General features: G+C 40.6%; 1 protein-coding gene across 5 annotated transcripts; it reads right to left on the reverse strand.

The window, feature by feature from the left end:
* Nucleotides 1-1,090: 1,090 nt before the first annotated feature.
* LOC131678788 (protein twisted gastrulation) lies at nucleotides 1,091-9,060 on the reverse strand. Of its 5 annotated transcripts, none has more exons than XM_058959120.1 (4): nucleotides 8,959-9,060; nucleotides 7,416-7,860; nucleotides 1,870-2,011; nucleotides 1,091-1,803 (listed from the first exon to the last, which is right to left on the reverse strand). In XM_058959120.1, the coding sequence occupies exons 2-4, from the start codon at nucleotides 7,843-7,845 to the stop codon at nucleotides 1,611-1,613; spliced, it is 765 nt and encodes a 254-aa protein (XP_058815103.1). In that variant the 5' UTR covers nucleotides 7,846-7,860; nucleotides 8,959-9,060; the 3' UTR covers nucleotides 1,091-1,610. The 5 variants fall into 5 exon arrangements, with proteins under 5 accessions (XP_058815103.1, XP_058815074.1, XP_058815083.1 ...); XM_058959091.1 differs by having other exon boundaries at nucleotides 8,852-9,007; XM_058959100.1 differs by having other exon boundaries at nucleotides 8,935-8,988.
* Nucleotides 9,061-12,634: the final 3,574 nt, after the last annotated feature.

The following is a 12,634-nucleotide window of genomic DNA, read 5'->3' on the forward strand; positions in this document are numbered from 1 at the left end:
CACATCAGACCTTCGTATTGTATCTTCATGCGCTTTGTTGTACAATAGATTAAGGAGAGCTTCTGTTCAATCCATCTAACGGAACTTTATCCAGCTATTTAGACCGATCTTGCGTCATACGAAAAGTTTTATGAGTTTTGACAGAAATCAATGTTCGAGCATTCGCCTCAGTTCGTTCCATTTAACTGATTTGAACGTCGTATTTAAATCCACAAATAGATGGCGGATGCAATAGTTGTATTCTCAAAATCTATCCACATTTTTATTCTTGGGCAAAGGATTCTGCCAACGGAGATAGTCTGCTAATGCTAAACAGAAAACGGGAGCGTACCCCATAGGCGGAATAGATAGTTGACAGAGTCGAGTCTGAATTCTAATCCGAGATATATCAGACAACAGTCTGCTTTTCCAGAATTATCCCTTGTTCCCCACAAAACTATAACAAGGTATTACGACGCGAGGGGAGGCTCGTTGTGCTTTCGTCGCACCTCTTCCTTCTGCTCTATCTCGGAGCATCACTTGGTTCATGAAATGGCTCGACCTTAGAGCTTTGATATAACGCTGAACTCCTCTCTTGATTATTGCTTCCATCAATTACGTCACCATTTTAGTCCCCGTGATCCGTTTAGATGCTGATGCTAGATGCTGATTCCATAACTCCTGTTTCTGTAAGTCATTCAGTTCCCGGCATTATAACTATCTACTCGGATAATCCCCGACAATGAACTCATCCTACTCCGACCGATAGTTCTCCGACAGACGAATTTCTACCGACAGCGATACACGCTCCCTTGAGCCATTTTGCTCTCAGTTTTATCGAGATCTACTTGGATATTATCCGGCATTAAACTACCCTACTCCGACTGGGAGTTCCCCGGCAACAGAATTTCTCCCAGTCCTGGTGTTTGTTTGGTGAGCCAATTAGCTCCCATTTTCGCAAAGCTTATGGTAGCTTCCGTGATGCCAGTTTATATTCATGGTTGCTAGTTTTACTGTTTTTTTCTCCGCAAGTCTATGTCTGTAGTTTACACCATATAGTTTTTCCAGAGGATTTTTTTTCGTTCCATCGCTCACAAAATATAGCAATTGGTTAAGTTGGGAGAAATTTATTAATGTTCCCGTTTTGCAAAAATATAAATAACATCCTACTCAATATTGTAAAGAAGGACGTTATCCTACGCCAAAAATCAGTGTACAACTTATATTTTATTTTACAAAAAATCTTAAATATTAGTTTTTTACGGATTTTCTTTGCGATTGATCATTTCCTTTGCTACCATAAACACAAACGAAATTAGTTTGCTCGTGTAAAATAAAAAAGTAACGAACATCACCTCATGTTTAAAAAATCGACTTTTCGTATTTAACTACAATGCTTTTCCTCAAGTACACTCAGAATACTTTAATTTCCGTTAATACACATTCTGAACGACATCAGCTGCGTTCCTCCGGCAAGAAATAACTCTACTAATAAGGCACATTTCACCAGACTCTCAAAAGTGACCCGCTGCGACTTCTTCCACCGTCTCTCGACAAACTGTTTCGTTCCTCTACTCTCTTCCTCCAATCAGTACGACTCCCGCCGCAATCAGGGTCAACACCAGAGAAATTCAGATATTGGTGGACTCGACGCCACCACTGTCCAGCGGTCCCACTCCATCCCCGTAATCCAGCTCATCCTCATTCGGTATTTCGTCTAAATCCTGATCCTTGTTTTCCGGACACTCCCGACAGCGGGAATCATTGATGCCGTAGTTGATGCACGTCTGTCCGACGCACTCACAGCATCCATCGTGGAACCATCTAAAAAAGAGAACGATCAATCACTTTAAAGAGCATCTCAACAATAATGACTGAATGTATATGTACCGATAGCTGGAAGATCCCATGGTTAGACAACTTTCCTTGCATTTGTTCCAGGACATACACTGCGCCATGTAAGCGACCGTACAGTTGACGGTTATTTTGGAAGGGTCCTCGAAACGAGGCTTCAAATCGTTGTCGCTGGAATCTGCGAATGCGAAACAGATACAAAAATAAACGATTAAAATATCACATTTTTCTATTTCAATGAAATAAGCTATTCAGAAACAAATGTTTCAAGCTGAGACGAACGTCACAGACTTAGACGTTTGTGCCCATAGGTAGCGAAGTAGATGACCAGACAGAAACTGACAGCTTCGCAATTATTAAGTCAACAGAAATCAAGAACTCTGTTCGCCCAAATATGAACTAGTCCAAATAAAAAAACTAACTACTGTTTTAGTGAAAATCTTATGAGACAGCTTTCCGTAGAAAATATATGTATAACGCTTGCGTTAAAAAAGAGACAATAATGTTCGCCAATTTTCATGCGAGTATACTGCCATCTGGTGGTGGGTCTACTGGTGAATCGTTAATAAATTCAACTAGGCTGTATACAAAAAATATTTGACAGCTGCATCAGTTCGTTAACGGTAGCATGGCGAAAGTAGTGAAGCAACTACGTTCGATGGTTTGTAATTGCCGTCATCGTGGTGCACTTTGTGTTGGTCGGATACAACCGAGCGTCCATATAGATCCTGCCTATCCAAGGGAAAGTTAGGACACAAGCCGAGTTTTTGCACGGATCGAAGGAAAACAAAAGGCGAAGATACGGGAGATCTGGACTATGCTCGTGGAGGACCAACGCGCCCTTGGAGTTTTCGAACGAAAGGTGTTGCGTACCATCTATGGTGGGCTGCAGATGGAAGACTGAACGTGGCGCAGGCTAATGAACCATGAGTTGCAACAGCTGCTGGAAGAACCATCCATCGCGCATACCGCAAAAATAGGACGCTTGCGGTGGGCTGGACACGTGGTAAGAATGTCAGACGACGACCCGATGAAGATAGTTCTTGAGGGCGACCCTACAGGAACAAGAAGACGGGGCGTACAGTGAGCACGGTGGATCGACCATATAGAGGACGACCTGCGGACCCTTCGAAGACTGCGAGGCTGGCGAGAAGCAGCAATGGACCGAGTGGAGTGGAGACGGCTTCTGCATACAACAAGAGACAAAAAGGTTCTAGCCTGAACGGTAAGGTAAGTAATGTAAGTGAGACGGGAGATCTGTGCGACCGGCACATGCTCAAAAGTATTTGGCCGACATGAGCTTTGTCAAGAGGAAACTGAAGTCGAGGCCAGCCGTGGTGGAAGCACAAGCGGTCGCCCAAAACCAATGGCTGAGGGTACTCGTCAAGGATGTTGTCAAGGATGTCTTCTTTGTGATTGTGATCATGGGCGACGAGACGTACGCGATGTTCCACGGAAATAACTGACAAGGGACCGGTTATTTCGTGCCCTCCAGGAAGCATGTGAGCGACGTAAAGTACATATCCCACACAAGTCCCCAAACAAGATCCTCTAGTGAGAGACAACCAGTGAGAAGAATTTATCTTCCTTTCTTCGCAACTAATGGTCAACGGGGAGGTGTACAGTACGAAGTGTAGGACGCTGTCGTGTTCTGACCGGAGGATCTGCGCTCAGAACATTTGGCGAAGCAGTTGCTGGAGGACATGTAGCTTTCGAAGATACCCTTCCAGCCGTCAATCCTCCCCTCCCCCTTGTTTCTTATGAAATCCATCGAAGATGTACGTTCCCTCTTCATTTGCACAAATGTTTCCAAACTGAAAAACTTTTCGCAGCGATTGATGACCTGACACAGCCATAAACACTAGTAGTTAATACTAAAAGTTATGGTTACCAGACGGTTAATGACAGTCTACTCTCTTTCTCCTGTCAAAACCAGCATAGATGCCTTGTGGCATCCATTAGAATGAAGTATCTCAGTCAAGAATCGATCCACCGGAGTCCTGCTCCTATGTCGTAAGAGGGGACTGAAAACAGTATTTCCCATGTCAAGGGGTATCCCCGTGCCAAGAACTGAATGGATGGCGGGATATACCAGAGTGTCATGGAGCGTACCCTTGCCATGTCAAGCGAATCTCCAAAGGAACAAAGAAAACTTATATGTAGGAATGCTACTCAGCCAAGTAATCGTTGCATACAACAAGACCAGCATGACGAATCCACGTTAAATGCCTCGTGCATTCATACTTGTAAGTAATGGAGGAATGTCTTATATGCGAGCTCACATATCGCGATATTTGTACTGTAGCAGTAGATATGACTATGAATAACATAAACAGGAAATATGTATAATTCATGATAATGATGTATTCAATGAATCATTTCCATCCGGTAATTTCAAAAGCGTACTATTGCCGAAATGTAGAAGCCCATTTCATAATATCATTTGGGGCAGCTCATGTATCAATTTGAGAGGTTCTGCATTGATGACATACTTCAGTGGTACGAATCTATAGTCCTATACTCAACGTAGACAATCGCCCTACATCTGCACGGTCTGCGAAAGAAGTACAGCCGTACGTATCGCTTTTTGGAACGAATGTGGTTTGCATTCTCAATAATGACAACAAAATCAAATGGGAGCCTGCTTCGATCGAACCACATTCGTTCGAAAATGTGATCCGTCGTAACGCAGAATAAGGATGGTAGTGTTAGATGTAACTCTATGCTTCGACAGAATTTCGCAACAGTTGACGAACTGGCTTATTTCAAACGAGTTTGAACTACCGTTATCTGGTCACAAATTCGTTGATCATTTGAATGTTCCCTTAGATGTCGTAGTCCCAAATCGACGAAGAGGGCTTAACGAAGAGTCTTCAAATGAAGATGAAGTACTCAACTGTCTTTTACACACACACACACACACACACACACACACACACACACACACACTATTCAGGCTGTGCGGAGCTATTACCAACGAATGTCACTGGGTCCTTTTCGGGAAGTTCGAATTCATAGGCATTAACTCTTGGGTTCATGACGACTGAATCGATGAAATGGGCGGTTAATAGTTCTGCTCCGTATAAGTCACCGGGACAAGATGTATTCTTCCAGTTCTACTCCAGAGAGGTTGAAATAATTCCAAAGAGATTAAGATTTCTTTTTAATGAAATTCTTGCGTAAGGTGCTAAAGTTAGCAACTAGATATGTTCCCAAAGTGTGAACAAAAATAATTATTAAATTTATTTCTGTATATGACCGGGCTTTAGACCGATCATAATGCCCTCTTTCCTCTTAAAAGAAGTGGGACGCACAGTCGATCAGTACATCCGGGATGTCAGCTGGCATCCGCTTTATTCAATACAACATGCATATCAGCTGGGGAGGTCTACCACCACCCTTTTACACAGTGTTGTCTATTATGTAACTGTAAATTCCAAAAAAAAAATGGAAAGACACGTTGTTAAAAGCACCGTCAATATAAACTTCAAAACCTCAACTCTGTCGATATGTGATAACTGACATTAAAAGTAGCACAGATAACAGACGTTTAGGCTCGATTTGAATCGTGTGTAAATCCCGCTACTGAGATTCCGAATAAATCGGACGTCTGAAACACGTTTGGCAAACGTTTGTAGATGGCGCAGTGATCAGAGTTAGAGTACGGCTATCAAACACGTATAGCAAACAGCTGCGCAGATGGCAGGATTTCCAACGTTTATCAATTTGAAAGTTTACACAGGTTTCTGAAGAAATTTTGTTCTAACCTAACCGTCTGTTATCTCTGGTAGTACTGCCGCTAATATACAGATCATACAGATTATATCACACATTTATATTTATTCTACCTGATGTTCCCACAATATAAACTATGATCACCACTATAGGAACTGCATAGTGACACGTTTTCTGCCTACCTTTCCTACCTAAGTTGTTCCCCACATCCTAACGAGCACAATATTGCCCATAAAGGCATAAAAATCCCATTACGAATATGACGTACCTAACTTAGAAAACGACGGTATAGATGCTACGAAATATTTTCACCTTGTTTCATCGTGTTGTTCTATTTTATCAGTATTTATGTGATGCATTATTTGAACATGAATATGACTATTTCCTCACACATCTAATTTCCTTGATTAGGTTAAATTAGGTTGCTTTTATTGGATACAAATGGGCACGAGAATTGCTTTTATTTGATAAGGATATGTAGCACACTAGTCTCTTCGCGATGAGTTCGGCGGTGCTGTGCTGGCAATGACTGTGCTGGCAATGACTTCCTATTCCCTACCTGATTTCAAAGCGGCGAACTACACATTTTATATTAGTTATGGAATTTGCGTTTCGGCTTCGTCTCATCAGAATCCGACAATAACTTAGTGACAGGATTAAGCTAGCACCGGATTGACGCTAGCTCCAACAAGGAGTTCATTTTAAGGGGGTGTCTGGTGTAAAGTGCTCAAACCGAAAGTTATTTTGTTTTACGATTTTGAAAGCAAGGCAACAATGGATCTTTTGTGTAATGTTAAGATTTATTTATACATTCATTGTGCACGTAAAAAAATAATTACAGTCACCCAGAGCCGTTCCAAAAGTAGACATCTAACCATAGATTGAAATCTGCGTGTATTACAGAAAACACGTGCATGGATTGCATGGCTGTTTAAAACAAAAGAAGTTCAGCGTGGTCATCCAGATTGCGGGAGACTATTCTTGAGGTAACAATTAAACGTCAATTTTTTGCCCACTACACCAGACGCCACCCTTAAAAGAGAAGAGCTATGACAAAGGGAGCACGTCATTTGCTTTGACGCAATCGGCCGTCGCACGCACGATTATACGATGTATATAGTAAATTCCATAGAACATGGACACTTTTGCGTGTAGCGGCAGTATTGTGCTCCTACAAAAAAGGAATAACCGAAATCATTTAGTTCGTATTAGACCATGGGGATAAAGAGCGTGGTAATATGAGAGAAGCTCAGTTAATATTGGACAATCTTTGGGAGACATAATTTATGAATGGTCAACAATACCACTTTTAAACTCATTGTTTACGTTCCATTATATTTCCGTTTGCCACATTTCAGAAAGAGATTGAATCCGGTTGATCAAATGTAGTAATTTCTATGTAAAAAGTCCAGAAAATCGATTAAAGATGGTATGAATAACCACACAAAAAAGGAGCGGGCATAACGTAGTTGGTAAATCGATTGCCTTGTACGCAGCTCAGTTGGGTTCGATTCCCAATCCCGCACAAATGGTTAGATTTTTCTAACGAGATTTCTCTAGCCCGAAAAGAGTCGAATGACCCTAAGGTTAAAACCTCTATAATCAAAGAAAATAACCACACGAAACATGTTAACCCATTTTATCTGTACAAGGCAGGAGATTCATAATCGTAAATCAGTATCGTACTGATTACAACGCAAAAAATCAGGTTAAATTTTTTATGCCATACAGATTTGTAACTCTATCTGTAACTTTTTTAGATTACACCCATATTATTATGCTATAATAATCATTATTTCGCAGACTTTGCAGATTTACCTCTCTTCCCTATGGCTGATAATACTCACGCATCAGATACTTCATTCCACTCTCCGCATTCGGTCCGTACAGGGCCGCATCGAAATCTATCGGGAACGTGAAAATTTTCCACCGTTCCTCTGGGTCCTCTTCCGATGTCAGCACGTTGAATAGATTTGGAAAGCCCTCCAGCTCTTCCACGTGCGACTGTTTACTCAACTCGTTGGTTGTCTCGTTCGGTTTCGGACACATTTCCAGACAGCTACAGCACTCCGTGTATAGATAGCTCAGGCACTCGGAGCACTCCTTGCAGCACGAACAGTTCTTCATATCGCACTTGCAGCTCTGCGTCAGCATACACTTTGACACGATACTGGCACATACCATCTCGTTGCAGGAATACGCGAACTGCGCCAGACACAGCAGACACAGCGCTGTGCCTAGGGCAACCAGTAGAATTTTTCTACTTTCCAACATCATCCGTTGGTACGAGATCTGTAATTAAATCATTTAGTTTAGTTAAGAATTGTATGTGATCGACGGATGTCGATAAGCAAATCATTGAAAGGTTGAATGCAGTATGAATGAAGCCACTTGTAGTCCCCAGTCAGTCTGACGCGATCGTGGGTCGCGCTGAACCAAGGTCATCGTTCTTAACGGCACTGGGAAAACTGTGCGGAAGAAATTTCACGATCGATTCAATATATGTACCTAACGAGACACAAAACGGAAGATATCTCTCGATTGTTTGACTCTAAGAAGTTTGTCTCCACTTCTCTGAGGGTAATTAATATGTAAACAAATCAACTTGCGCATTACGGTGAATTGAAGAGATGGGGCGACGAGAATAGTGCAGGGGTTCGATAAACAACACTAATACATAGAGTGACGGATATCTTCTGCGTGCTTTGGTGTGATAGCTTGGAAAAAGATCTCCAATGCTGCAGTCATACCATCTATCAAGTACATATGTCATATGGTTACCGACAGCATTAATTAGAAAGCAGTCTTTTAAAAATGGCATGTGAAAAATAATACAGCGTTTATCTGCCACCAAAGTCTTATTTAACATTCTATATAAACCGCAAAAGTATATTTTCCTGAACTGATAGGATCGCTTTCATTCCTACGCCTGGTCGATCACTTGTATGAGTGTTGAGTTGTGTTCTGTTGTCCATCTATCGGAAATTGATCGACCCTACCGAGGTGTATAGGTGCACCCAGTAGGCTAGCAAAATACCACAAACACACATGTGTCTTCTGATCTCAAGCACTCTCACGCGTATACGCGTATAGCAAAAGTCAAAAATTCCTTTCCTTGCAGTACAAACAACGGAAGATTGAAATTGATCCTGCTCACCAGACCGGAACCGTACAAACCAACGAATGTTTCACTCAAAATATAAACAACGGAACAACACGAAATCGTATCCCAGTAGAAATCGTTCTAGACCGATATGCTAAAAAGTTCATCTGCACTGCGCACCTTTCTGGAAACCTTTCCTCCACAATTTCACACTTTGGCAGAAGTGGAAAAACCTGACCCGAACTAAAAAAACACACACTCACGATCTTCACTTCCACTCAACTTGCCTTCACAGCAGTCAGCGATCGTTTGTCTCCGGTCTGGCCAGCTTTACATCAGATCGATGATCATTCACTTTACCACAGCGCTCGGCGTTCGATCAGATGCGCGCGTCTCTCCCGTTTGCTCATGCTCGCACTGATCGGCTCTTGCTCAGGTAAAAAATCGGTCCGGAACAAATGCGCTCTTGAGAGCGACTATCGCACGTGCTAAAGCACGCCGTGAGACGCCACCTTCGATGGATGTTTCGATGCGTTATGACTTCTTTTTTTTGTATTGTACCAAAGTGCATAAAGATGTAGGTAGGTACCAATTTCCTAGAATCATGAATGGAATTTTGCCCGGCGACTCGACGGCAACAACGGGATATCGGTTTTGAGTAGGTATGAATTAAAAAAAGACTACCCAACATGAGATAGGGCAATGAGCCTATTTTGGCCCTACTAGGGAGGGTGTTGCACCAAAAGTTATGCTCAATCTCGGGGTATCGTTGAATAAGGTAAAATTAGGTAAACCGTGTTGAAGGTAGTTTCCCTTTAACCACGGTAAAAATCACAACTCATTGAGAGGTTTTTTATATTCAACCTCGAGTTAAATATACTTAAATTTAAGTTGAAGCTACCTAATTTTGAGTATACTTCAAACAACTCAAAAGTACTTTATTTCATGGAAGACCCCGACTGAGTCGAATCTCTCTCTTTGTTTTTGACAACACTAATAAGTGCGAAAGCGACGCAAAACTCAAAACTACCTAAATTTAAGTTAAAAGAACTTATTCGGTGAGTTGTTTTGTTTTTCGTGTATATCAATGCCTTTGATACTAGTTCTTTAGAAACAGTATAAGAAACTACTTCCAGTATAACAAATCATGATTTAAAAACAGGGAAATACTCGTGATTGAGTGCAACGATAACTCGAATCGAGTCCCCCCGGGCCATCTTAGGACCACTCGGGCCCCAGGGCACTACTGAACTAGGAGGCCCCTATCATTGAGCAGGTGTAAATAGATTCTCCATGCTACTCTAAGACTCTTCCAAATTTGAACCAAGTAAGCAAACGATTAATTTTGTATGGGGAAAACCAACAAAATATACGAAGAAAATACACGAGGTTATAGATTCCACCACGAGGTGGCATTATGTACGCTAGATGATCTGAGTTGATCTAACTGTTGGAATTTGGCATATCGCTCAACCAAGATGATTGCAAAATTAGTTAATTTTCTAGGTTTTTTAGATCGTGTCAAAAATCGCATTATTCCAATGTGTTGGAAATTTTATGATTTAATGAAAAGAGTCTCGAGTAGTCTTTTGTTCAAATAGATGAATAATTTAATAAATATATTAATTGAATAAAATTTGTTGCAAAGCAATTTTGCTAAATAAAAAAAGTTGTTATTGCATGAAATCACAACATATTTCGTAAATCCATTATTTTTACTATGCTTACATAATAATGTGTAATTGAACTGGTATTGAATGCATTTCCCTTTTAATATGAAAGAATTTTATTTTTTGGCATGAAAAACCAATAATCTCATGTTAGTTTTGCTAATACCTATCGTGCTCTATTCACACATACACCGCAAAAATCTTTCATTTTATGATGTAGCAGATGTAAATGTGTGCACGAGGAACACAAAAAGAAAGATAGGCATTGTAATTCTCTCTCACTCACGCGAGAAGAATCTTATCCGATGACCAACTTTTCCGAGATAAGATGAGACGCAAAATTCTCCGTCTCCACAAATAGCGTGAGAATGATTTTCTGGATAAAATTTATTTGACTTTTTCCTTCTCACCGGAGAAGGTGATAAAATTTTAATTTCGTGGAAATCAATAAAAACTTAAAAAATACACTTAAATACAAAGAAATGCAGCAAAGAAATATGATAGACTTGTTTTTTCGTGTTTTGGAATAACGGCAGGAAAGCAGCGAGCGAAAAAAGGATACCGTGATAAACTCATTTACTCATTCTCCGGTTGTTTTATTTATCCGGAGAAATAACTCGTTGTATTTATCCGGAGAAGTTGTGCGAGTGCCAATAACTTGTCGTGTGAAAATGTGAGTTTTTATTGTCGCTGCAGCAAACTATCCGGGCGCATTTACTCATATGAGCGATAAATGCAATGCCTGAAGCTAATATAACTCCACCAACGAAAAACGTCATTTGGTTATGTGATACGTGTTTAGATCAATTCTACAAAAACTTCAAGGCTTTACCGATCGAGCCTACTGAGCCAGAAGCCTCCTCTACATACGTCATTAAGGAAATGGCTTGCATGTAAACCAAAATCGAGATTTGTAATACTCTATCTCAACTGATTCCACAGAAACATATGATGTGCGAGTTGAATTCCAGTTTCCTCTGCAGGTTTGCCGACCGAATCAAAGCAAGTTAATCGAATTGAATCACCCACTTCTCATACATTTAGAAGCTGGCAGAAGACAAGGGATGCCGAGTTCTCACTCTTTCTATCGAACATTGAAGCTCATGTAAGCGAAAGTGAAGTAAACACATTAGTCTCACAATGTCTTGGGCTTAACCCGATGGAAACAGTCGAAGTTAAAAAACTAGTTCCCGCTTGGCAGATATTATTGACCTGGGACACGTGCAAAGTGAAATGAAATAACTGTCACCGCGAACCGGCAATGGCCTGTCACTGCGAACCGGGCCTTTCTTGATGATTTTCATTTTCTTGTAATAAACAGTGTCTGGGTACCCTCTAAGAACGGTTGGTTTCAAAATCGTCCAATGAAGGACGTTCGTTGGACCAATTTGGACAACGTCCAAATAACCGTTCAACGAACGTCCATCGTTGGACCCGTGTTGAACGATTTTGAAACAATTTTTTGGACGTCTCAGTGGGTAGTATCGTAATATTCTGGCTATATACAAGGTGTTTTTAGAAAATATATTTTACATGTTGCTTAGATGCATGTACATGCACAGAAGCAAATATGAACAATGCAACGACGGCAAGTGCAATTTTATTATTCTGCTCAACAGTTATGGTTAATGTTGTTTTGCATAGCACAGAGAAACGATAACATAATTCATGTCATGTATGAGCTCTATTATTTTCGGCACAAATCTGTACCTCATCGGCAGAAATCTATGTCGCATCGGCACAGCACTATCATCGACATTTGCTTGAAATTATTTTGCAAGCTAATTTTTCCCTGCAAAATAACATCAATATCGGGAAGAGAAAAGAAGACCGTCTTCGCATTTCCCGCCCCAGCTATTGACTATGCATTAGAGTGGGACATGATTATATAAAAAAAAAATTGGCTCCTTTTTAACTTGTAACTTTTCAGGTTCCATTTAGCTCCCAAAACAACTCTGCAAATTTTGAGCTCGATCGGTGAAACTATATTTTTGCGCCCACGTTGCAACCGAATACTTGGCCACGAAATATAAGATATCGTGAATTTGTCCACCGCAACAACACGACGTGGAAACCGTGTTAGACAATGCAGTCTACCTGATTATATTTGTTTGTTTTTGTGAACTTGCTATTTGAAAATATTTGATTTGTTATAATTGTTTCGGCTGACATTGTTATGTATTATTGTAAAATGTTAATTATTTCGATATTTTTTTCTGTATTATATTTTTTTCAATTAGACCTTATAGGTTCGTTGAAATATTTTTAAATAAATAAAAGTACTTGAAATCTG

This window comes from Topomyia yanbarensis, chromosome 1 (genome assembly GCF_030247195.1).
Source record: "Topomyia yanbarensis strain Yona2022 chromosome 1, ASM3024719v1, whole genome shotgun sequence".
NCBI classification, from domain to species: Eukaryota; Metazoa; Arthropoda; class Insecta; order Diptera; family Culicidae; genus Topomyia; species Topomyia yanbarensis.

Bases quoted from the DNA above. Each gene is read 5' to 3' on its own strand.
- LOC131678788 (XM_058959120.1), bottom strand. From the start codon at position 7,845: ATGATGTTGGAAAGTAGAAAAATTCTACTGGTTGCCCTAGGCACAGCG. The intron at 2,012-7,415 runs GTGAGTATTATC...TCGCATTCGCAG, and splicing joins TGGAATGAAGTATCTGATGC to ATTCCAGCGACAACGATTTG. The intron at 1,804-1,869 runs GTACATATACAT...TCTCTTTTTTAG, and splicing joins ATGGGATCTTCCAGCTATCG to ATGGTTCCACGATGGATGCT.